The sequence below is a fragment of the Heterodontus francisci genome, chromosome 10 (genome assembly GCF_036365525.1).
Source record: "Heterodontus francisci isolate sHetFra1 chromosome 10, sHetFra1.hap1, whole genome shotgun sequence".
NCBI lineage: Eukaryota > Metazoa > Chordata > Chondrichthyes > Heterodontiformes > Heterodontidae > Heterodontus > Heterodontus francisci.
The window spans coordinates 89403444-89429971 of record NC_090380.1 but is presented as its reverse complement, the minus strand read 5'-3'; the positions used below and the strand labels follow the sequence as shown (position 1 = coordinate 89429971).

At 41.6% G+C, this 26528-nt stretch overlaps 2 protein-coding genes across 10 annotated transcripts in view; one reads left to right on the top strand and one right to left on the bottom strand.

The window, feature by feature from the left end:
• The window catches only part of filip1l (filamin A interacting protein 1-like), a 175180-nt gene extending 169248 nt beyond the window's left edge, over nucleotides 1-5932 (bottom strand). For all 4 annotated transcript variants that reach the window (XM_068041002.1, XM_068041006.1, XM_068041004.1 and 1 more), the window contains exons 1-2: nucleotides 5663-5932; nucleotides 3681-3854 (exon numbers count right to left, since the gene is read on the bottom strand). In XM_068041002.1, the coding sequence (XP_067897103.1) occupies nucleotides 3681-3854; nucleotides 5663-5926 (438 nt within the window). In that variant the 5' untranslated portion in view covers nucleotides 5927-5932. The remainder of the gene's footprint in view (nucleotides 1-3680; nucleotides 3855-5662) is intronic.
• The window catches only part of cmss1 (cms1 ribosomal small subunit homolog), a 346949-nt gene that overhangs the window by 184692 nt on the left and 135729 nt on the right, over nucleotides 1-26528 (top strand). For 2 of the 6 annotated variants that reach the window (XM_068041009.1, XM_068041010.1), the window contains exons 3-4: nucleotides 5332-5392; nucleotides 18925-18993. The exons of 1 other annotated variant lie outside the window; for it this stretch is intronic. In XM_068041009.1, coding sequence (XP_067897110.1) covers nucleotides 5332-5392; nucleotides 18925-18993 — 130 coding nt within the window. Of the gene's footprint in view, nucleotides 1-5331; nucleotides 5393-10509; nucleotides 10592-18924; nucleotides 18994-26528 lie in introns of all 6 variants that reach the window. 3 more of the 6 variants (XM_068041013.1, XM_068041014.1, XM_068041011.1) reach the window with 2 other exon arrangements.

Sequence of the window (26528 nt, the reverse complement as noted above, 5' to 3'; positions counted from 1 at the left end):
CCAGAAATGGAGGAAGATGTGGATTTTTTCCAAGGATGCTGGATGGTTCAGTTTATTGAGGATGATGGAGGGTTCAATGTTCAGAGGATTTTTGCAGGCTTGACTGTTCAGAGGATGGTTGCAGGGATGAGTGCTGCAGCAAAGGGCGTTTGCATCAGGGCTCGGGTGCTGGGGACCCTTTAAACATGGAGCCAACACTTGCTTCCACATCAGGTGACAATGTGGTCACCACCTCAGTGCCTGCCTCCGGCCGCTGAGTGATCAGCCACCCCACCTGCTGGCCGTTAATTGGCCAGCTGATGAGAGATCACTACGGGAACAGGGGTTGGAGGGGGAGGGCCTTCGCTACCCGTTTCCGTTCCATCTTTCCTTTCCAACCGGGTCTCATAAAATCCTGGCTAGTTTGCCTTTAAAAACTTTATGTTGTCTGTTCTTGATTAATTCATGTCTTTCCAAATGAAAGTTTATTTTTTCCCTAATGGTTTCCAATAATTTGCTCACCACCGATGTTAGGCTGACTAGCTTGCAGTTTCCTGGTTTATCCCTCTAGGCTTTCTTGTACAGTGATATAACATTAGCAACCGTCCAGTCCTCTGCCACTACTTCTGTATCCAATGAGAATTGAAAGATTGTGACCAATGCCTCTGCTATTTCTACCTTTGCTTCTTTCAGGAACCCAAGATGTATTCTATCTGGACCAGGGAACTTACCAGCTTTCAGTAATGCTAATCCTTTTCTTATGTTTTCTCCATTATTAGCCTGCCCATAACTTCCCTCGCCTCTTTTAGTGTAACTTTCACATCATCTGCTTCCTTTTTGAAAACAGATTTAAAAAAAAAATACTCATTTAATACTTCTGCCATATCTTCTGCCTTCACCTGAAGATTTCCCTTTGGGTCCTTAGTGAACCAACTTTTTCCCTAGCAAATCATTTACACTTTATATGTTTATAACATGTTTTAGGGTTCAATTTAATGTTGCCTGCTAATCCTTTCATGTAACCTCTCTTTGTTCTCCTGTTGTTTTCATAATCTTCCTGGTTATTAACTGAATCTTGCTCCTGATATTTGTCACAAATCTCCTTTATCTGTTTCTGTGTTATTTTAATTTTTATTTCCTTTGTCATTCAGGGTGCATTAGGTTTGGATGTTCTACCTTTTCCTTTTAAAGGAATATGCCTAGTTTGCACCTAAACACTCTACACAATCCATTTGGTTTGAGTTGAGAAGCAAAAAGGGTGTGATCACGCTACTGGGGGTATTCTATCGGTCTCCAAATAGTGAGAGAGAGAGGGATAGAGGGGAAAATCTGCAGGAAAATCATAGAGATGTGCAAGAACTATAGAGCAGTGCTATTGGGGGCCTTTACTTACCCATCTATCGATTGGGGTAATGTTCAAGTAAAGGGTAAGGAGGGAGAGGAATTTCTGAAATGTATTCAGGAGAACTTCCTTGACCAGTATGTTCTCGGTCGACTAGGAAGGAGGCATTGCTGAATTTGGTGCTGGAGATTGAGGTGGACTAAGGGGACCAAGTGTCTGTGGGAAAACTTTTGGGTAGGAGTGATGAACATATAAGGTTTAGATTAGTAATGGAGAAGAGCAAGAAACAATATAAAGTAGAACTTCGAACTTGGAAGAGGGCTGACTTCAATGGGATAACAGGGGATCTAGCCAGGGCAAAATGGAACCAAAGCTTGACAGGAAAAATTGTAATGGAACAGTGGGCAATCTTTAAGGAGGAAATGTATCAGGTACAAGCTAGGTGTATTCCAAAAAGGAGGAAAGGTAAGGGAACCAAAACCAGGGCTCCTTGGATGACGAGGGAGGTAGAGAATATGATGAAACAAAAAAAGAGGGTGTATGATGCATGCCAGGTGAATTCTTCAAGTGATAACCAGGCCAGATACAATAAATTGAGAGGAGAAGTGAAGAGGAAAATAAAACTGGCAAGGAGAGAATATGAGAATTGACTGGTAATTAACATAAAAGAGAACCTAAAAGTCTTCTATCGATATGCAAATAATAAGAGAGGCAGGGTGGGGCCGATTAGGGACAAAGAGGGTGATATACCCTGAGAGTTGCAGGGCAAGGCTAGAATACTTAATGAGTATTTTGTATGGGTGTTTGTGGCAAAACATGCCTGCCTATGTGGGACATGAATCTTCCAGGTTTTCGATGTTACAAAAGTTTTTGAAACTGTGCAGTGAATGTTTCTTATATGGACATAACACATTAGTGCACTACTGTTAAGACCAGGTGAGAAAGGGGTCTAGGGTTCCCTCTCAGCCTTCACCTGATCTTACCATAACAGGGTTTAATTTTAAACACACTTTTTTAGCTCCCTATTAGTGAATCCTTGCTCACTAACTTCCAATTATAAGGCAAAGAACCTAGCCAAACAGGTTTTCTTAGGTTTAAAGAAAAAAGGTTGAACTTTATTAAACTTAAACTCTAATTCAGTTAACGCCTACAGATACACGATGTGCCCATGTTAGCATGCATACGTGATACACACATGCAGATAGAGACTGAAAAGAGCAGAAGAAATAAAGTGGAAAAGTTTGAGACAATATCTGAAGATGGTTTTGGTTACTGTTCTTTGCGCTCGCTGTAAAGTCCATGATTGTTGGTCGGACTTACTTTTCGTTGGGGCTCAGTATTCTTCTTAAACCTTGTTCAATGTAGGAGACTTTTCTCCCTTGAAGTTCATGTGTCCTGAGTGGGTCCAGAGGCTTGTGAGAAAGAGATGGGAGCAACAGGGGAGGTCTTCTCACTCCAGGAGCAAGCAGTCTTTTTCAGTTCAAATTCTTAGTACAATTCAGAAAAACCCAGGTTGCCAAGCAGGTTAGTCATGTGACTAGCTGGTCTGACCATGTCTTTTTGGGGATTCTCTTGTCTTAGCTGACCCTGGAATGTCTCTTCTTGCACACAATACCTGGTGCTCAAAGTCCATTGTGGATTAAGTTGGAGCAGAGAATAGCCCCTTTGCCCCTCCAGGCACTGTCTATTAATATGCAAATGTTCTTTCCAGCCAGGGCTGATCTGTTTAACAAGTCGTTTCCTTGCTCCAGCAGCAGTTTAAAATCAATGTTCATATGACAAAATTAATATGCCTCATTCCTGGCAAGTGGGTGGTCTGCATGACACTACACTTTCAGCCACGCTGGTTCATTATGAAGTTTACATTTATTCTTGTGACAACCTTAACTATCCATAAATAGAAAAATAAACACTGGCAATATCAATGGCCACAGTGGGTATTGGATAAAAAACCTAATTTTCTCTCCTGTGATGTCATTCACTACCTATAATACAAGCATAAGATGGTCTTTAGATTTCTAGTTTAAGGTAATTTTAATTATGCTGTATGATTGGCAGGAAACACCACCCTGTAGATGGTGTACTCCACTTCCATTTTGTACTGCATCTATTTGTTAGGCTGAAAGTTGATGGGACTTGCCAATGAAAATAGCAATCTGGCATGTAGCGGACAGACAACCTATGGTCCTTGGTTGGGATTCAAGTACTTTGCTTATTTGATTAGGGGAGAGAGGAAGTGATTATAACGTTTCAAATTAAATTTTCAAAGAGTTAAAGTAATGGTCTATTGCTAATAATTTGGCATCTAATTTGAGATCACTAGCAAAACTTTATAGGTTACATTGCATAAACCACATACCTCGGCCATTGGTTTTTCACAGATGTCTTCCTGTAGTGAGTCTGCTTTTGCTTGGATTGTGTCCCGTTGGAGAGCTTGTAGCACCTTCTTTGGCATAACAAAGCCATACTGTGCTTCCAGAAGTGCCAAGTCAATTTTTTCCGCTTTTAGTACAGTTATTACTTCATCCCGGGCCTAAAACAAATCCACACAACATGAAGCACTGGCATATTTTGTCACTTGTTGATTTATGGAGAATACTGTATATTGAAGATTTTCTTACATGTTCACATGTATTGTGGATAAGCTTGCTCGTGTGAAAAATTCTCTTCCATTAAAATGTAAAATTAAGCTTTACTGTGTCGGGTGAGATGAAATACCTTCAGAAATTATGCGTATTTCTTGTTTTACTGAGTTGATAGGCCAATGCAAATTTGGACTAAATGTTGAACACCAACGATCCCATGGTTGCAAAGCCATTTTTGAGCTGTTTAAAACATAAAGGTTGACTTATATCCCAATGCACCTGGCACATTTGCTCTGTTGATCTCAGTGCATACTCAGTTCTTTATGTTTTTCAGCCCTCTTAGCCTTTTCTTTTGTCTTTTTTTCTTAACCCTGTGGTTTTGAATATCTGGTTTAAATTTAGTCTGTTCCCTGTAAGAAACTGACCAGAATTAAAAACAGCATTTCTGTAGAGGAGATTTTTGCACAACTTACTGAGGTGTTCATGGACAGAAGTTGGCAGAAATTGAGAAGAAAATTATACACAAAATATAATTTAAAACACTCAGAAACTGAGGCAAATTGAAATTGGTAAAATGAGGCACGGGCACTGTTAAACGAAGACTAAAACAATCAACTGAAGCTCAAAAAAAATCTAGCAGAAAAGTAAATAAATCTGTGCCAATCAATATTTTCAATAATATTAGCACCTGTTGAAAAAGATTTATAGTTTATAGAGATATTAAAATTATTTAATTTGCAGGGGTTAGGAAGAAGATTAGAGATCTAGGGTGGGGAGAGTTTGTGATGGAGATTTTGTAATTTGGAAGCAATGGCTTTGATGAACCAACTGGCTCTTTCTCATTCAGATCTTATGTTCTGAATGGTGTCGATATGTTCTAAATTATGCTGATATGGACATTGCAGGCTGATTACAATACAAATGGCCAGTTTAGACTTGCTGGGAGAAATACATAATCTCTTGATGTTGTCAGATACAATAGTGAAAATGTAAGCTTAATTTTGGTACAAATATTCTTGAAACCTTAAATTTAATGGGAAATTTGGGATTTTTTAAACTAGTTATGGTTGCGACTGAGATACAGTGCGAGCTCTGCCCTGAAGCTCTGTGGCACAGTCCTAAGAAAGAACTCATGCAAAAAATCATGAATATGTGAAAGTATATTCCTTAAGAAACTAGCCATAGAAATGTCGATTCCACTAAAAATAATTTCCCAAAATTTGTTGAAATCAGTAATAATAAATAGGTTTTATCAAAAAAAGCTTGCAGTTAATGTTGGTCTTGAGTTTTTACATGGAAAGCTTGATTAATTTTAATTTCAACTTGCTTTTCATGTTATTCACACTTCAATACAATATTTTAGCAGTAATCCTTCACTATGAGCATTGTGACCATTGTGACTGAATTGTGTGTTCTTCCTTGCAGAATTGACCATCACACCCATCAGTGTGGAAGGAAGCAGGTCAGAAGCCTAAGGCAATATCAGGTGAGATTTAATTTTCAGCATTCCATAGCTGTATAGACAGAAGTGATCACTCTGCAAATAATGTCAAATTTTGGGGTTCTGCGAAGCTGCTTCAGCTTTGCTCTTGTGTTCATCTCTCCATTTAAACCCACTACGAAATTATTCTCATATAATCATTGACTCAGCTATCCTTAATCTTGTCTCTTGCTTTTTTAAAAAATCCATGACAAATAAAACATTTATTCTCAGATCAAACATTTTGAAATGTTATAGGTAATGAAGATTACCAACCTCTAATTCACCTTCAAGTACACTGAGCAGGAACAACAGGTCATCTCGAGAAAGATCCTCATGTTTTTTGGATGACATCTTTGTTTTATGGTTTCGCAAAACAGTCCCCGTCTGTTCCATGTAGACTTTTTCTCTTTGATTATTCATTTTAATTGCTCCTGAATATGACTCGTCCCTTTCAGAATTTCGATGACGTGACCTTGCTCTTTGGTGCAAACTTTTATTTTTGGATGAGCTTTCCAGGCTGTTGCTTCTTGAGCGCATTTCCAACTGAAACAGTTTAAAACACAGTTTTTTAAAAAAATGAAGTTATGTAGAACATCAATATACTAATTATTGCTAAAATAGAGACATTTTGTTGAAGCTTTTTGTCTTGCACTCATCAGGACACTTTGTAAGAATGCCAGTGTAAACATTGCGCCTGTTTCAGCTAAACAAGTGACCACCATTCGCAGGTTCATTCATCAAGGCAATGCCTTGACCAATCAGAGCCAAGTTGCCCCATTTAAATTTCAAACAAAGCTTGGCAGTTAACTGTCAGTCACCATAAACTGATGCATTCTGCATGGCAACGCCTCTACCAATCAGAGTCCACTTGCCAACCAATCAGCCCTCTCTTCTCATACAGTATAAATTTGTTGTTTCCTTACATTGGTATTCTTGCGGCCACGCAAAATCTCTGCATGGCTCCCAGGCCCGGTGAAGGTGGGCTCACCTCCGACTTTTAAGCCAGTGGGCGGGCCTCCAGCCTGACGTAAAATCCCGGCCTTGAGATGGTCAGGAAGATGGTGTTGTTGCAGACTGAACTTGTTATATTACAGCCAAAGGTCTATGGCGAAATCCTGGTACAATTAGGGAGTTCAATGCCAAACTCCAGTCACTGCCTACATATAGTTCAAAACTGGTAATCTTAGGCAGGGTCCTTTCTCTTCGATGGCATAGATGGATCTTCTTTTTCTGCCCAGAATATACCTTTATTAAAAATCCTTATCAGAAACTTAGTTTCTGTCATGTGACCATATTTTCTCTGTCTATTATCCTCATAAATGGTTTCTGATGAGGCCATTGTTAGACAATGAGTCCAGGTGTCATTCATCCTCATCGCACCTTGATAAAGTAGGGCTTTTCACACCCATTCTTTGGAATTTGAGTTTGGAGTTAAAAAGTCTGCAACATCATTGTTAACACAACTACTTGGAGAAATGCAGCCAATTACCACAGAGACTTTTGCATTTTATGACTTCTCAGGGATGTGTCCAGAAAGGTCACTTTTATTTTAATGGCATCACCAAGACTTGTCCAGACATGAAAATTAGCTCAGGGTTCTTGTAGCTCCATGTGTATTGGCAGGAAAGGAAAGGTCACCTGACTTCTTACTGCATTTCGTTTTACAAGAAAATTGTCCATTTCAGGTTTATTTCATAAGTTCATTTTATAGTTCGTAAGTTTGGATTGTGTGGGCGTGACAGTATCACTGAGCAGTCATAACTTAAGGTAATTAAATATTTTTACTATTTTAAAACTATTCACATGCAAAGCAGAAACAGCATAGGGAATGTTGTGACCACTACTACAAATCAAATTGGCAGCCCAACCTATTTTTTCAGTTGGGATCTGGATAACAGTTTGGTGCCCAGAAGTGATCAGTAAAAGCTTCCTGATTTAGATATAAATTCTATCTGTCACCCCATTTTGTTTCTTTTTATGTATTTCTCCAAGTATGAATGTGAGATGTATACAAGATCTCATATTACATACAGGTTGGATAGTATGTTTTGTTAAATCACAGCAACAAAATGATATTCACAACTTCAAAAAATCTGTTTGTTCTCACAACATATACCATTCATAAGGAGCAAGTAACTTGGGTCGGAATTTTACGCCCCCCTGCAAGAGTGGGCCGGAGGTGGGGAAGTTGTAAAATTGAGTAGGAGGTGACGGGTGGCATTTACGATGCCTTCCCGCCCCCGCTGCAAATTTATGAGAGGCGGCGGTGCAAGAAATGTCCAATCAAAGCCCTTAAGTGCCCAATTAAAATGTCACTTAATGGCCTCCTCCCGCCACCGCTGGTATTTTACCAGTGGTGGGCAGGTGGCTGAGCTCCCCCAGGAGGTTGCCAAGTAAAACCTGGCGGCCTCCTTGCGGGCTGGGAGGTGGGGGTGTCCCTCCTGATTGGGTACCCATTGTCCCACGGAGGGCCCCCCATGGCCCAACTGCCCCCACTACACAACACTAACCCCCCCACCCAACCGATTTCCCCTTGCCTCGCTGGGGCCCAGCTGATAGCCCCTGATGAGGCCCCACAAACTTACCTTTCTTTCAGTGCCGACATCCCTCTTGCTGCTGGAGCTGGGTGCAGTTCCAGCAGTGGCCACCGCTCCTGGTGGCACTGCTTGGATTAAGAGCTGCCGGCAACTCTTGGAGGTGGGGCTTCCTGCCTCAGAGGGGTGGAAGTCATGCCCAAGGCCAATTAAGGACCTGAGGGACGTAAAATCCTGGCGTGGCTCCCCAGGCCTGGTGGAGGTGGGCGTTGCTGACTTTTTGGCCGGTAGGCGGGCTCTCCCACCCAACGTAAAATTCCGGCCTTCTGCTTCCACTCTTAAATCAAAATGAAGTTTGTTGGACTTTCAAAAGATTTGCCAATTGTTTCCTACAGCAAAGCACCAGAATAAAAATCAGTTATTTAGAGGGCTTACTTTATTAAACATAACATTGGATAAAAGGAAATTATTATAGTTTTTCATACTCTGAAAGAATGTACAACTGCATCTTTTCAAATGTTTTAATTTGGTTCATGGAAAGACATCTCTGCTGTTCTGTATCACTACTGTCTGTAAAAACTCCACTAAATATGGAAAGTCAAGGAAAAATGGTTGAAGGGATGGGAAAACAAGAGTGGATAAATGTAATGAGACCTACTTCCTTGCATGGAGGGTAAATGCTGACATGGACTGGTTAGACCAAGTGATCAGTTTCTGTATCGTATCTTTTATGAATTTTTACATCACAGGTCTGTGTTGAATTTGTTAATCTCAACTTGGGTGGCATTGCTAGTGCTGTAATTGGTTTCAGTATTCTGGGATGAAGAAAATCAGCCTTTATTTTATGTTCTTGACCATTATGCTTTGACCCCGCTACCAGTAGATGCATGTAGACATGCAAGGAGGATGGAATTAACCTGGCTGTGATACTCCCACAGTTAAATAGCTTTCTAACATTCAGTTTTCAGAATCATAAATGAGGAATGGACAATGTCAATGAAATGATACCGCTTCCTGAGCTGTTGCCCTCTTGAGAGAAAAGTGAAGAATGGGGAAAAGTGCCAAACCTGATAGATAGGGTTCTTTATATCAACCTGAAATTTTTATAGTTGGTACGAAAGTTCTCGTGGTGAGCACTTTACTGCTTCTACACTCTCAGTCAATCAGGTGGTTTAGGTTGCTCAGAATTATATGGGCAATTTTGTACTACTGTAGTATGCTTCTTACCACCAGTATATGTGCAGATTGAACAATGACAATTTATACAATATAACATTGTTAGTGTACTGAAATATCCCAGGGTATTTACATAGGAGAGGATAAACACCGACTAGGAGTGATGACCAGAGGCACAGTTGGAAAGTTAGATTTTGATGAAAATTTTCAAGACTTTGAGAGAAGCATCAAAAGCAAAGAGAGTACTACTGAGAAGGATGAAGGCTGTGCTTCCAAAAGAGGAGTGTTGGAAGTTGGAGTTGCACCGAATGCATAGTGAGAGGATAGCAGGAGACTGCAATGATGGGGAGGGCAAGACCATGAAGGGATTTGCCAACAAAAGTGAAGTTTTAACTTTAAGTGCACTGGGTTTAGGAAGTCAGTTAAGGTTGGCAAGGACAGTGATGATGGGCAAAGCTGACTTCGGTGGGGGAGAGGATGTGAGCAAAAGTAGGTCAGTGTTGCAGAGGTTGATGTTAACACTCTTACTGATAGATTGGAAATGGAATTTGAAGCCTAGTTCAGGGTTGAACCTGACATTGAGTTTGCATGTTGTCTAGTTCAGCTTGTGTTGGCAGTTAGGAATGGGGACGGAGTTGGGAGAAAGGTTTAAGCAGGAGCCAAATAAGTGGTTTTCCCAATGCTCAAGTAGAAGTAGTTCTGAGTCATCCATGACTTTATGTCAGGCAGGTAATCTGACAGCACTGAGGTAATTATGGAATAAAACTGCTGGTGGAAAGGTGGAACTGGGTGTCGACAAAATGTGTATATAAACCGTCCCATGTGTGTGGATATTGTCTTCAAGAGGCAGCAATGAGTCAAAAAAATAACTAGGTGGATTGTTGTTTCAGAGAATTAGAGATGGTCATAATGATCCCTGCCCTGCAAAAATTCCTGATCCTGTGATAATCGGAGGAGAACAAAGGTAGAACCTTGGGGCACTTTGGAGGTGACCACGTTGGGATTAGAGATGAAACTTTTACTGGAAGTGTACTGACTATTGTTACAGACAGGTGGGAAATGGTAGGGATTTTTCGTCTCTCAACTGACTGAAGACAGCGAGTTTACAGAAATATGTTTTAACCCTTGAGCATTTTAATCGTCAACAAACAGACAAATGACAGGTTTTCTCATATGTTTAAAGAAAGATAAATGTTTATTAAACAATGCCTGAAAATATTTGCAACTTCACCCACTCTCTCACGCACACAAAAGAAAAGATAGAGATTAAAAGACAGCCGGTATTTGGGTCTGATGGTTTTAACAAAGCATTCATTGTGAAACCTTGTCTGTTTCCCCGGGAGGGAGATTTAAAAACAGTGAAGGCCTGTTTTTCCTGGTTTACTGATGTCAAACTTTGGAAAGTTTCAGGTGGATGGATGCTTTGTTGCAGACTCCTTTGGTTAACTCTCAGTCACAGTTCAATGACAAAGATCCTGTTACAATTTCTCAGGTAGGGAGCTTCACGGTCACCTTTCATCTCTGCATTTAGGTAGTTTAAAAATGGTATTCTGGCAAGGTCCTTCTTGCTGGGTCTCTCTTCCTCCTAGTTTCTGACTTTCTACACAGAAAATGTCTCTTATTCAAACTCCTTATCAGAGACTTAGTTTCTGTCAGGTTACCAAAGTTTCTCCCCCATTGTGTTTTCATAAATGATGTTTGATGGTGTGGCCTTTGTTAGACAATGGGTATGGAAGTTGCTCATCTCTATGCCGTCTTGATAATGTCATGTTTTTTCACACCCCTTATCCTGAATTTGAATCTGGAGTCATTGTTAGTCCAACTTTGTCGAAGAGGTGTAGCCATTAACATTGAATGGGCCATTTACATTTCTAATGCTTTCTTCCACACTCGACCAGACATGACAATTGGTTCAGGTTTCCAGAAGTTACCATGTGTATTCGCAGTACAGCAGAGGCCACTTGACCTCTTACTCCTTGTTGTTTTGCAGCAAAATGTGTCCGTTTTGAGTTCAATTCATCAGTTTGTTTCATAGTTCATAATTTCTCCTTGCATGTGCACGACACTATGTAAGAATAGGTAAGACTGGAATCATGTGAGGATGGACCATAAAGTAGAAATGAAGAAAGTGGATAGAGTTAAGCCATATTGAACATCACAGAGAGGTCGAGAGCAAATGCTACAGTCACAAAGATGTCATTGGTGACCTTGTTTAGGATGGATTGACCAAATGGGGAATATTGTTAAATCATGCTGTAAACAATCTTCCTTATTCTTTAAAATAAGTTTAAGCAGTTCATATGAAAATCAGAACCAGCTTATTCCTTTTACCTCTTCTGACCAAGTGTGCCTAGAGCTATTTTAATGGTCACTGTTGTTTCCTTGCTTTTGCTGAGGTGAAACTTCCTCCTGTTGATAACTTTACCAAAAATTATCAAAAATGATACCAAAACTGTTAATGTGGAAACAAAATAGGATTTTGCATTTTATACTCACACCAACACTTTTTGATATTTGGATGATACTACCAGTGAAATGCGATGATTGAGGATTACATATTTCCATTATGTGTACTTGGGTTCTCTCTGCTGATATCTGTGGGCAATTAATTAAGGGTTTGCCCCAGAAAGAGGTTTTTAATTATAGTAGAATGGGAGATTACTCAGTCATTTATAGGATGCAACTTTCTTCAAGGGAGGTGTCTCAGGTGAATTCTGTGCCAGTCCACTGAGATTTGTTTGAAAAGGATGAATGTCTTTTAAAGGATGTGGAAGACCATATCTAGAGTAGGCAGTCAAGTAAATTCTTGTCATTTTGCAGGATCTTTATTAAGGCTTGGATTAATGTTCAGATGGGGATTTTTGCCCATGAAGTTGACTATAGAACCACTGAAGTAATGCTTTTATAGTACAGAACAGAGCCTAAACCTGATACTTTACAGTTTTTAGGACCTGCTGACCTCATTTTGATTATTCTGCAGTCACAGCGGTTTGCATTCTGGATCACTTCTTCTTGACATAAACAATGTGACACATTAATTAGCTACAGTTTGAACTTGTTCTGTTTGTGGAATGACTTCATATTCAATAGAATGCATAGCATCCAAATCACAGTAGGAGGTTTTCCATTTCAGGCTGCCTAGTTGCTTGATTTACTGTTTGGTAAATTGCAAAATTACTAGTTACTGGTAAATTTGTTTCAATGCTGTATATAGTTTTGTGTGTGCAGATTTTCCCCTTATTTGCTGCGAAGTTAGCTGTCAATGGGTAGTCTGCTACATTGGACATTCTCAATACTATCATAGGCAGTCAGTCAAAGGTATGATATTATGCAAGCTTAGAATTAAAGAACAAAGTTATTAAATCAGAAAAATGAGAAAAAAGACAGATACTTTATAGGAAAATAAAATAAAATGCAAAATAGATAGGGAAGGATTAAAGGATTAACTCAAAAGATCATTGATGTGCTAATATTTTCATAATCCAGGTTAAGCATAATATCAGTAAGATGGCATTTAACATTTAGTTAACCAGAAGAAAATATAGGTTTGGGAACATCAGGAACATTCAGCACCTGAAGTCTGTTCCGCCATTTAGTTAAATAATGGCTGATATGTATCTTAACTCCATTTACCTGCCTTGGTTCCAAATCCATTGATCTTTGTTAGGCAAGTGTATTAGTTATGATATTTTCAATTGACATACCCTCAACAGCTTTTTGGGGGAGACAGTTCCAGATTTCTACAACCCTTTGTGTGAATTTTTTGCTGACATCACCCCATCACCCTTAGCTCTAATTCAAGGTTATGTATGTCCCTTTGTTCTGGACTCTTCGACAAAAAGAAATAGGTTCTATCGACCCTATCTTAAACACCTCAGTTATATCACTCATTAATCTTATAAACTCAATGTAGACTTATGGGGCTGGATTTTAAAAGCAGGTCTGGGTTGGGATTGGAGAAAGGCAGACCCGCGATTTCGTGCCGCCAGCTGTCGTGCCAGTTTGGCGCCAAGATTCCAATCCCGAGCCATTTTTGGAGAGGCTGGCTCAGAGTCAGAACAGCTACCCACCTGCAGGTAGCCAGTTCAGGCCATTTAGGGCCAAGGCCCCATTCCTGTGCTGACTGGGATTTCCAATTGGCAATACGGGCAAGAGACATTGGCCTGGACCACGCCCAGGCAACCATGGCAGGCTCGCATCAGGAAAGGTGGTGGGGGAGGCTGTGCTTCATCACGTGAGGGGCATTCCTCACCCACACCAGTCAAAGCTGCTGGGCCACAGTTGCAGCTGCTGGCTGTCCCATGGAAGGGTTGCCCCTCCATGATCATAACCAGGCACCTGTGGCCATTTTAAATTAAAAATAAATTTACCTCTTCAGAAAGTTCCTCTGTGTTAAGGTGCAGCTCTTTTTGCATCACAAATCGGCAGCTCCCACCTTGTGTGGTGAGGCTGCCGATGTATCAGTGTTGGAAGGCTCTCCAGCCTCGGGAGCCGGCCTGCCGTCCTTTGTTCCCGACCCCAGACTGAAAATCCAGCCCCTGGTGTTTGGTAAAACAACAGAGCTCACTAACTGGAATGGTTTAAAATTTAGCACAGACTGATGCAATGTAAGTCTTAGGGAATGGAAATGTTATTGCTGAAGGAGATGCTGTTTCTTGAAAGTTGGGGGTGAAGCTATAATTTAAAAAAAAATTCATTCTTGGGATGGGGGTATCACTGTCAAGACCAACATTTATTGCCCACCCCTAGATGCCCTGAGATGGTAGGCCACCTTCTTGAACCTCTGCAATCCGTATGCTCACAGCTAAATGGTTCATCCAGTTTTTATTCATGTTCTTTGTAGCAGTTTGATGTAACTGAAGGACTTGTAGAGGGCAATTAAAAGTCATTCACATTGGTGTGGGACTGGAGTCCCATATAGATCACAATGGATAAGTGTGGCAGATTTCTCTAATGAACGTAAGTGAACCAGTGGAATTTTTACAACAATTCGATAGCAACATGTCACACTTTTGCTAGCTTTTTAATTATTCGCGTTTTTAAAACTATTCAAATTCTCCAACTGGCGTGTTGAGATTTGAACTAATGTTCCCTGGATTCTTAGTGCAGCCTTAGTCCAGTAATATAATCATTACACTACCATACCCTATATTAATTGTTTCTATTGCGCATAAGACCAATGCAAGTGACACCAGTTTCTGATGCAGAGACCTACGAAGTCTGTTCCAAACGAAAAGTAAAGTTGCCTTGATTCACTAAGGATGGTGGCTGTAGAAACCTGGAAAACATCTCAAAAGCCCTTATGTACAAGTGGTAGTGACTGACTGTGTTTAGGCAATGTACCAGAGGTCCTTCAGTTTATTCTAGCATAAATCATTGTCTTCAGGAGAACAGAGATAAGTGAGGACAGTGGTGAGGTGGGTTGGGGTCGAATTTTTCTCCTCCATCTGCATGCTTAATAATTCCGGTGTGTTTACCAATATGGACCATGTAGAATAATATAAAAGCTGTCATTGTTAGTGTTATGTAGAAAGACACTTTTTTCTTTCTTCAATTTTTCTTCCAGTTACTTTCCTTATCTCTCCTCTACTAAAGGCATTATTATGGTTGTGTTATTGTTGTCATGTGGACTCCCCCAACCTGCCAATGAGGCATATTAATTTTGTCATATGAACATTGATTTTAAACTGTTGCTGGAACGAGGAAATGACTTGTTAAACAGATCAACCATGGCTGGAAAAAACATTTGCTTACTAACAGACAGTGCCTGGAGGGACAAAGGGGCTATTCCCTGCTCCAATTTAACCCACAATGGACATTGAGCACCAGGTATTGTATGTAAGAAGAGACATTCCAGGGTGGGCTAAGACAAGAGAATCCACAAACAGACATGGTCAGACCAGCTAGTCACATGACTGACCTGCTTAGCAACCGGGGTTTTTCTGAATTGTACGAAGAGTTTGAACTAGAAAGACTGTTTGCTCCTGGAGTGAGAAGACCTCTCCTGTCTGCTCCCATCTCTTTCTCACAAGCCTCTGAACCCACTGAGGGCACATGAACTTCAAGAGAGAAAAGTCTCCTACATCGAACTAGGTTTAAGAAGAATACTGGGCCCCAACGAAAAGTAAGACCTACCTACAATCAAGGACTTTACAGTGAGCTCAAAGAACAGTTTAGCAGACGAGACGAGAATTGGTGGTGTCGTAAATAGTGTGGAGGAAAGCCTTAGATTACAGGATGATATAGATGGGCGGAGCAGTGGCAGATGGAATTTAATCCTGAGAAGTGTGAGGTGATGCATTTTGGGAGGACTAACAAGGCAATGGAATATACAATGGGTGGTAGGACCCTAGGGAGTACCGAGGGTCAGAGGGACCTTTGGGGACTTGTCCATAGATTTTTAAATTTATTTTTTATTTTTATTTTTAATTAATTAATTTATTTATTTATTTAGAGATACAGCACTGAAACAGGCCCTCCGGCCCACCGAGTCTGTGCTGACCATCAACCACCCATTTATACTAATCCTACATTAATCCCATATTCCTAGCACATCCCCACCTTCCCTCAATTCCCCTACCACATACCTATACTAGGGGCAATTTATAATGGCCAATTTACCTATCAACCTGCAAGTCTTTGGCTGTGGGAGGAAACCGGAGCACCCAGCGAAAGCTGGCAGCAGCACAGGTAGATAAGGTGGTGAGGAAGGCATATGGGATACTTGCCTTTATTAGCCGAGGCATAGAATATGAGAGCAGGGAGGTTATGATGGAGCTGTATAGAACGCTGGTTAGGCCACAGCTGGAGTACTGTGTACAGTTCTGGGTACCACACTATAGGAAGGATGTGATTGCACTATAGAGAGGGTGCAGAGCAGATTCACCAGGATGTTGCCTGGGCTGGAGCATTTCAGTTATGACGAGAGACCAGATAGGATGGGGTTGTTTTCCTTCGAGCAGAGAAGGCTGAGGGGCGACCTGATTGAGGGATACAAAATTATGAGGGGCATTGATAGGATAGATAGGAAGAAGCTTTTTCCCTTAGCAGAGGGGTGAATAACCAGGGGGCATAGATTTAAGGTAAGGGGCAGGAGGTTTAGAGGGGAGTTGAGGAAAAAAATTTTCAACCAGAGGGTGGTTGGAATCTGGAACACACTGCCTGAAGGGGTGGTAGAGGCAGGAACCCTCACAACATTTAATTAGTATTTAGATGAGCACTTGAAACGCCATAGCATACAAGACAATGGGCCAAGTGTGGGAAAATGGGATTAGTTTGGACGGGTGGTGATGGTTGGCACAGGCGCATTGGGCCGAAGGGCCTGTTTTTGTGCTGTAAAACTCCATGACTCTAATAGTAACCAAAACCATCTTCAAATATTGCCTCAAACTTTTCCACTTTATTTCTCTTTTCTGTCTCTATCTGCATGTGTGTATTGCGTATGCATGCTAGCGCGGGTGCATCGCGTATCCATAGGCGTTAAGCGAACTGAGTAAAGTTCAACCTTTTTTCTTTAAACCTAAGAAAACCCGTTTGGCTAGTTTCTTTGATGTATAATTGGAAGTTAATGAACAAGGATTCACTAAAGTGGGGGGGGGGGGGAACTAAAAACACGGTGTTTTAAAATAAAACCCTGTTATAGTAAGACCAGGTGAAGGCTGAGAGGGAACCCAAGACCCCTTTCTCACCTGGTCGTAACATTGTATCAAGAGACATTGGGCAGCAAAGGTAAACCAATTGCAAAGGACATAGGATCTGCTTACAGGGGAGACTGGTGGTGCTAAACCCAAGAAAATATCCAGTGCAGATCTGAACTTTGTACTAAACACGTACCAGAGTTTGAATTGGTCTGAGTGGCTCAGGACCTAGATAGTGTGGCCCATTTACCCACTAAGCCACAAGGAGGGGTGGTTTTCAATGTAGAAGGAGCGTCACACTGTAAGCTTGATTTAGGTGTTCTCAATACAGATATAAATTGCATGAAATGGAATGTTGCATCCCCTTTGTCTGAATGAACAGACATTGATCTAAACTTAAGGTACGCTTGCAAGTCTAATTTGGATTAGTTATAAGCTAAATGAGTTGTTTAGCACCAGGAAATAGGATTTAATATGGGCTGTTATATTTCTAAATAAATTGCACAGCAAGCATAATATTAGATAGACAGAAGCTATGCAAATTGTTGATCAGAGACAAGTACAGTAAGAAATACTTGTAGATCTGATTGAGATGTTTTAGTTTTAGAGATACAGCACTGAAACAGGCCCTTCGGCCCACCGAGTCTGTGCCGACCATAAACCACCCACTTATACTAATCCTACACTAATCCCATATCCCTACCACATCCCCACCTGTCCCTATATTTCCCTACCACCTACCTATACTCGGGGCAATTTATAATGGCCAATTAACCTATCAACCTGCAAGTCTTTGGCATGTGGGAGGAAACCGGAGCACCCGGAGGAAACCCACACAGACACAGGGAGAACTTGCAAACTCCACATAGGCAGTGCCCAGAATTGAACCTGGGTCGCTGGAGCTGTGAGGCTGCAGTGCTAACCACTGCGCGCTAAGAATATGTAGAGGGGCTGACTATTTTTCCAATTTCTTTTGTGTTTTTCCAAATCTGAAATTTTTGTAGCCTTATAATCTATACAACAGATAGACTTAACAGTTTTATTTAGATCAACTTGTTTAAAGGTTTTATCATTACTGGCATGTTGTTATTTTTACAATTTGCTCACTTGTGATGTTTGATGTCTGACAGACAAGCACTTTACCTAAGTTGCTCTCAGTGCAAAAGCCTTTGCTCAAAGGCTCCCGGGAAAAGCATTTAATGAAGTGTTCATTAACTCCTTCAAAAAGAGAGGTGGGAAGATATCTGGTAAGGAATAGGGTTGAAGGTTAGTTATAGGGTTAAATGTGAAGAGAGATAATTGAATCCTCCATGGAACACCATAGTTTCTGTGTTGCTGGACTCGAAGAAACATTACCTGATAGCAATTAGCCAGGATTAAAGCATTGTGACCATAGAATGTTATGGCACAAAAAAAGAGCATTGAGCCAAACAAATGTATGCTGGTGTTGTTATTTACCTGAGCCACCTACTCTAATTTCACTCTTTAGCTTGCTGCCCATATCCTTTAATGTTTTTCTTTTTTCAACCAAATCTCTTGTGAAATAATTTATGAATTCTACTTTAATGATGTTTTGTGGCAGAGTAATCTTCTAACCATTCTTTGTACAAAGAATATTTTTGAACCTTTCATTTTAATTCTTCTTGTGATTATCTTAACTTTGCGCCATCTCATTCCCATCTCACTGACTAGTAGAAACAATCTATCACCATGTAGCTACCTAGAGGATAGCAGAAATATCAGTTTGGTAAAATGATCTTGATTTGGAATGATCAGTTTACAATAAAACTGGAGAATTAAGGCATCATAACAAATCTTTGAATTTGCATTAGAAACAGGTGTGAAAAAGATGTCTGGAAATCTTGCCTCAATAACAAATATCTTTGTAAGTGGGCTAGCTGATTGAGCAACAGTGATCTCATGAGCATTCTATTATCTGTGTCGTAAAATTTGACTCAGCACTGCTCAGTTCTTCGACGCGATGGGTGCCGTTTTGTCTCCAAAATGGTGTCCGCAGCACATTCGCACATTTCTGGTGTGAGCTGTGCCAGATGCCATTTTGGTGAGGGCATTAGCAGGTGCACTGGGAGTGTCCATTGGAAGTATGCCATGTAATGCTGATTTGATGCCAGCATTGCCATTTTGGAGCTCAAAGCTCCAGCTAACATCTTCTCTTAATCTTGCACAGCTGAACCTGCATTCAGCAGCTGGAAGGACCCCCCCACCAGTGCCATTTAAAGAAATCAACTCCTTTCAGGTTAGTTAGTGATAGATTTCTACTAGTTCTTGCAGTGATTGTAGAAGTATTTGCTGGTATCTAGATTTCTTTAAAGCTGCTGAAGTCTGTAAGGACTGAGGTAGCATGTGCTGAAAAGGACTTTAACCTGACTTCAAGGATTCTCCAGAAATTGCATGCTCGCCGACATGGGTGCAGTAGTTTGCATCACCCTTGGAATACAGCATGACAGCGAGAATGAGCAGAGGTGACACAGAGCAGAGCAAGCTCCTGGGAGGGCTCTCAGCAGGAGGCCATATCCACCCAAAGTATTCAGGGAGCAATTCAATGCATCAGCCATTTCTCCTTTAATAAGGTTTACTAAGGTGGTCCTCACTGACACCTGTTGCAGCTACTAAGATTTATGCTGGTCTGCTGCATGGTGCACAACCTCTTCAGCATGAGGGCATAGCCATTACCACCAACTATACAGCGAGCAGCTGAGGAGCAGGAGGGAACAACTACAGCCACTTTGTAGCTGAGCTGTCCATGATCAACTCATCTGGCAGGGGACGAACCCCAATTCCCCATTCATCAACAGTCCCATACCTTACCTTCCCTCTGTTACTGACCATCACTGCACCCTCTTGGCCATAAAGTAAAAGCCACCACAAAACAAGTGTTCCAGATCAAATTTATAAATAAAACCATGCAGACTGGACAGGAAGACTAAAGCATAGGACAGTTGATGAGCAGTGGCAGATGTTTAAGGAGATATTCAATTCCTCCCAACTAAAATATATTCCAGAGAGGAAGAAAGATTGTAAGAAGGGGAAAAATTATCCTTGGCTAAGCAAGGAAGTTAAGGATAACATAAAGACAAAAACTACAGCATACCATATTGCAAAGGCCAGTGGCAGGCTGGAAGATTGGGAAACTTTTAAAGATCAACAAAGGGTTACTAAAAAAGTAATAAAAAGAGCAAAGGTAAATTATGAACGAAAACTAGTGCAAAATATAAAAATGGATAGCAAAAGCTTCTATAAGTATATAAAAGGGAAGAGAGTAGCTCAAGTGAATGTTGGTCCTTTGGAGGATGAAACAGGGGAGTTATCAGAGGGGAACACAGAAATGGCAGAGACACTAAATCAGTATTTTGCCTCAGTTTTCACGGTGGAGGACACTATTACCATCCCAATAGTAACAGGAAATGCAGAGGTTATAGGAAGGGAGGAACTTAGAAAAATCATCATCACGAGGTAAAAAGTACAGAGCAAACTATTGGGATTGAAGGCAGACAAGTCCCCAGGGCCTGATGGCCTACATCCTAGGGTCTTAAAGGAAGTGACAGCAAAGATAGTGGACCTATTGGTTATAATATTCCAAAATTTCCTGGATGCGGGAAAGGTTCCAGTGGATTGGAAAAAAGCTAATATAACACCCTTATTCAAAAAGGGCGGGAGGCAGAAAGTAGGAAACTACAGACCAGTTAGTTTAACATCTGTCGTTGGGAAATTGTTAGAATCCATTAGTAAGGAAGTAATAACAGGACATTTAGAAAGTGAAAACACAATCCATCAGAGTCAGCATGGTTTTATGAAGGGTAAATCATGTTTGACTAATTTGCTAGAGTTCTTCGAAGCTGTAACAAGCAAGTGGATAATGGGGATCCTGTAGATGTAGTATATCTGGACTTCCAGAAGTCATTTGATAAGGTTCTGCACAAAAGGTTAATACACAAGGTAAGATCACATGGGGTTAGGGGCAATTTATTAGCTTGGATAGAGGATTGGCTAATCAACAGAAAACAGAGAGTCGGGATAAATGGGTCTTTTTCCGGTTGGTAAGATGTAACTAGTGGGGTGCCACAGGGTTCGGGGTTCGGAGCCCCAACTATTTACAATCTATGTTAATGACTTGGATGCCGGGATAGAAGGTACTATAGCCAAATTTGCAGATGACACTAAAATAGGTGGGATAGTAAGTTTCAATAAAGAAATAAGAAATTTACAAATGGATATGGATAGGTTAGGTGAATGGGCCAAAATATGACAGATGGAGTTTAACGTGGATAAGTGTGAGGTTATCCATTTTGGTCGGAAGAATAGAAAGGCAAATTATTATCTAAATGGAGAGAAACTTCAGAGTGCTTCGGTGCAGAGGGATCCGGGTGTCCTCGTGCATGATTCGCTGAAAACTAGTATGCAGGTACAGCAGGTAATAAGGAAGGCAAATGGATTTAGGCATTTATTGCTAAAGGAATAGAATATAAAAGTAGGGAAGTGTTGCTGCAACTGTACAAGGCATTATTGAGAGCGCACCTGATGTATTGCGTATAGTTTTGGTCCCCTTACTTGAGGAGGGATGTAGTTGCATTGGAGGCAGTTCAGAGGAGGTTCACTAGATTGATTCCAGAGATGAGGGGTTTGTCTTAAGAAGAGAGATTGAGCAGTTTAGGCCTTTACTCTCTAGAGTTTAGAAGAATGAGAGGAGATCTAATTAAGGTATATAAGATGATTAAGGGGATTGACAAAGTAGATGTAGAGAGAATGTTTCCTCTTGTGGAGCAATCTAGAACAAGAGGTCATAGTTTTAGGATAAGGGGTAGCAGATATAAAACAGAGATGAGGAGAAATTCCTTCTCTCAAAGGGTCGTGAGTCTGTGCAATTCATTGCGCCAGAGTTGGTGGATGCCGGGACATTGAGTAAATTTAAGAAGGAGATAGACAGATTTCTAATTAGTAATGGGTTGAAGGGTCATGGAGAATGGGCAGGAAAGTGGAGTTGAGGCTGAGTTGAGATCAGCCATGATCATATTGAATGGTGGAGCAGGCTCAAGGGGCTGAATTGCCTACTCCTGCTCCTAGTTCTTATGTTCTATATTGCATATAAAAGTCAACATTCTCTCTGTCATGCTGTATTCCAAGGGTGATGCAAACTATTGCCCCCATATCGGGGAGCATGTAGTTTCTGGAGAATCCTTGTGCATTCCCCTAGTGCCTGTCTTGCAGATGCCTTTGCCTGTCCTAGTGCTCCTATGCAGTGCTACCCCAGTGGGCTGCTGCATGGTTGATGGAAGGCTGCTGTCTTTCAATGGTGGAGTCTGCAGATGGCATTGCAGGATGATCTCAAGCAACTCTGGCCTGAGAAGGCCTGGCTTTGGACTGCACCACCTTGGCATGGGCGACAGCAGTCTGGGCTGGCTTACAGGCAACAGGAAGGACGCTGGCAGAGTTGCAGTGGTAGGAGGACAAATGCTGTCATTTTGAGAGAGGACAGCGGGTTTGTGCACCACAGTGCCACTACCACTTCCCCAGTTTCGCACCTCAGCCATCTTAGCCATATGTTGGAGGATAGATTGCTGCAGTACTGTAACACCCTGCAAGCTCTTTGACCACTGGTATTCACAACTATGATGGCAACAGTCTGAGTCTGGGTAGCAGCAAGCTGAGCTTGCATGACCTCAGTCTGAGCTTCCACTTCAGAACCCAGACATTGAGTAGCTTCTGCTTGTGCTGCAATGGAAGCTGAGACATCAGTAATCAGATGCAGCATTATGGATGGATCTGAAAGTGTTCTCATGAAGCTGGCCACCACTTCCACGCTGGAGAGGATAGTCTTCAAGCTCTGTGCTAAGTTGGTGATGGACTTCACCCTGCTCCTTGACATTGACCGCAGGCTTTCTGGCAGGCTTCCCAATGCACCAAGCATACCCATCAGTTCTTCTGTCGGCTGCCCCATCAAAGTCCCTATCTGACTCCTCTGCAGCAGAACACATGTGACCTTACCCTCTGGCGAGCTGGCATCTTTGCAACCCTTGTACCCTTTCCTGGCTGCAGGCCACTTGTCCCCAGTGTCTCACCATCTGCTAATCCCACCTCTAAGCTGTTCTCTAAAGGACGAGCAGTGTCAGTATCTGAACTGGTGGCTGCGCGTGTGAGATCGAGTGACAGTGTTTCTTCTTCATCATTGTCTTCCTTCTCTTTCATCTCTTGCTCTTCCACTGCTGCCTGGCCAGCTGGCAGTTCTTGGGCATCTGAAAGGTGAAAAGCACAAGACTAGGGTTGTGGTGAGGGGAGGGCAGAAAGCAAGAGCTGCATGTTTACACCATGTGCAGCTTGTAAATCAGAAGAAATTGTGGGATGAGGGGGAATTGGAATGTGAGAAGAAGGATTAGGTACGAGGATATGATCATCTCCGATGGTTTCAGTCATGCTGCTGGCCGCAGCCTTCGTCATGGCCACTCCAATGGTAGCGAGCACCGTCTCCTCCTTCGGAGTAAGGACATGCAGCCGTGCCTGTTCCTCTGCGGTTAAGTGGTGCTGTCTGCGGTTGTGCCTCACCTTGTCCTGCAAGATAGAGGCAAATGTGTCATTGAGTATGGTGCAATGAATTTGGATGAAGTGGCTGTGATGGTTGAATAGTGAGTAGGGTGTGCAAGCTGTGAGATATGGGTGTGAGGCCTGCAGTAGTGCTAAATGTGAGGGTGAGGTGAAGCTATGATTGAGTTGTGGTTAATAGAGTTGTTGGTTGGTGAGTGATGGGGATATGGGGGCGCAGAAGGTGTGGGTGATGCATTGAGCAGTGAGTGAGGCTATTGTTGCAGTTGATGGGATATGGCAGTTCAAATGGATTCACTGACCTTAACCATTCGTGTGGACCTGTTGTGGCACTGCATCCAGGTCGTTCGGGGCTAGACTGCTGATATTGATTGTCACATCTAGCTGCTCCTACTGCCTTTGCAGAGTTTGTCAGGCAGGCCTCCTGGTCCCCTCTTTCCACCTGTCCACCTTCTCCACCAGGGTACCCAATGCAGCATCCCAGAACCTTGGAGTATGCTGAGTGTCCTGTTACACCATTGCTCAGTCTTCTTGCTCACACTCTTTTCTGCAATCAGTTCCAGCACCTGCTCCATTTGAATGCACCTCCCCTTTACGAGGTGCAGACTAGCTTTACGTTATGTAGACCAGCTTTAAATGGTGCCAGTGTCACACAAACTTGGGGCCCCTGCTGTGGTGTGCAGCCACTCCGCAGCGCATTTACCGCTGATTGCAAACACCCATGTGTCAGCCATAGCTCAGTTGGTAGAACTCTTGCCTCTTGAGTCAGAATGTTGTGTGTTCAGGTCCCATTCCAGACCTTGAGCACAAAAATCAAGATTGCCGCTCCAGTCCAGTACTGAGGGAGTGCTCCACTGTTGGACGTGCTGTCTTTCAGATGAGACGTTAAATCAAGGCCTCGTCTGCACTCTAAGGTGGACATAAAAGATTCCATAGCACTGTTTTGAAGAAGGTAGGAGTGTTCTCCCTGATGTCCTGGTCAATATTTATCCCTCAGTCAACACCATAAAAATGTATTTTTTGACTTTGTGCTTTTTGGAACTGTTTTGTAATGTATTTTTTTTTACAGTTTTTTATGAATAAAGTATATTTTGGAAATAAAAAAAATCAACACCATAAAAACAGATTAACTAGTTATTATCACGTTGCTGTTTGTGGGATCTTGCTGTTTGCAAATTGGATGCCTCATTTCCTATATTACAACAGTGACTACACTTCAAAAGAAGTACATCATTGGCTGTAAAGTGCTTTGGAATGTCTGGTGGTCGTGAAAGCTGCGATATAAATGCAAGCCTTTCTTCTTTCTTTAGCTATCATACAAATTAGCAGCACAAAGTTTGCTCTGTGTCTGCGTCAGAAACAGTGGGCAGGGGTTAATTATGTGTTGTGATTTCTGCACACTTTTTCGTGCCCTGTTTAATTTTGCAGCTTGTGTCTCTTACGTTAAATAACTGTAATATATCCTGTCACACTTGTGACTATGCATTATTTATCTTCATCCTGAGGAAAGGATCATTTTGATACTTTTGGCACTCCATGCGCATGTCAAATATGATGTTGTGCAATAGAAAACTCTTTTGATGAAGTGCAAAGCTATAGCTACTCTGTTTCAAGCTTGGCACCTTCATCTGCAACAATATGGTATTTGTATCTCCCACATCAGTCATGATTATAGTTTCACGCACTGTAGGAGCTGGGCTGATAGTGCCCATGCCTCATTTCACTTCATCCATACAGATAGAAAGCTTTTTCAGCTCATCAGTCCAGTCAGGATTTGAAATCAGCTCCCACTAATGAAAGTGCAAGTGCTATATAAAACTTAGATTTGTCAGCAGTAACATTACTTTTTGTAGCCATTTTTCCCACTAATGCTTAGCTTTCTGTATGTCAATCCCTGTGGGCTGAGGAGTGGGGAGGAGTTAAGGTGGCAGACAAACATTTTGCTGAGATGTGAAAATTGCCTCACAAGCCTGGGCATGAAGATGTCTATCAAGTTTATAATGACGCTATTAAAATTAAAGGAAATGCTATTGTTATGCCATACAAAAAAAGTGTCATACCCACGCAAAGTGCACTGATCAAAAATACAGATCTCAAATTGAAGAGTTATAAAACTGGACTTTTAAAAAGTGGACAATGTGCTTTAAATATGGCCGCCAAAGGTCAACTGTATATTCAAACAATCTTACTGTCTGGCAAGGATAAAACGGATATATCATAAGCTAAGAAGTGTCAATTACACACACCCTGAACCCTTCAAGAGACATTTTGAATTGAGTGGGTTCTTCTGAAACAAAGAAGGTGTGAAGTAGACACATCCTGGACCATTGTTGGTCACCAAAGGGAGGAAGATCTTTGTCTCCCAACAGAGGCAAGATGTGATACCATTTTGACCTTAAAACTACCTCTCAGAGAGAGAGAGACTGACCCAGGACAAACATCACCAAAGCCTGTCCAACAAGCCAAAAAGAAGGTGCCCTAATGTGAATTCTACACTTCAACTTGTGCAACAGAGAACTGAAAATGATCCCGTCTTCAGCCTGAAATTTCAACCAACAAAAAGTCTACAAAGCACCCAGGCCTGCAACTTTAAAGAGAAATTGACCTCTAAGAAGATTTAACAGGTTTACTTTGAACCCCGAAAACCTACCTCACTTTAAACCACTTATCCCTTTTCCTCTCTGTCTCGTGTATGTATGTGTGTGTGCGCGCGGGAGTGAATGCATGTGTGGGTGCAGTTGCACAATTTTGGGATAATGAATATTGATAAATAAATAATTACTGTTTTGTTTTAAACCTACAAATAAAATCTGTCGCTGTTTATTTGACAAATAATTTTCTTGAAACTGATGGTTTGGCCAAATTCGTTGCAGGCAGTCTATTTCCCTCAACCTGGCCATCCAACTTCCTTTTGAAGTCATTGATTGTTTCCATTTCCACCACTCTTGGGGGCAGTGAGTTCCAGATCATTATCACCCGCTGTGTAAAAAAAGTTCTTCTTCACATTGCCCCTGCATCGCTTGTTCAAAACTTTCAATTTGTGACCCCTAGTCTTTGTACCATTAGCTAATGGGAACAGTTTTTCCTTGTTTAACTTATCTGAACCTGTCATAATCTTGTACTTTTTTTTTTCTTTGGCCTCCTTATCTCGAGAGACAATGGGTAAGCGCCTGGAGGTGGTCAGTGGTGTGTGGAGCAGCGCCTGGAGTGGCTATAAAGGCCAATTCTAGAGTGACA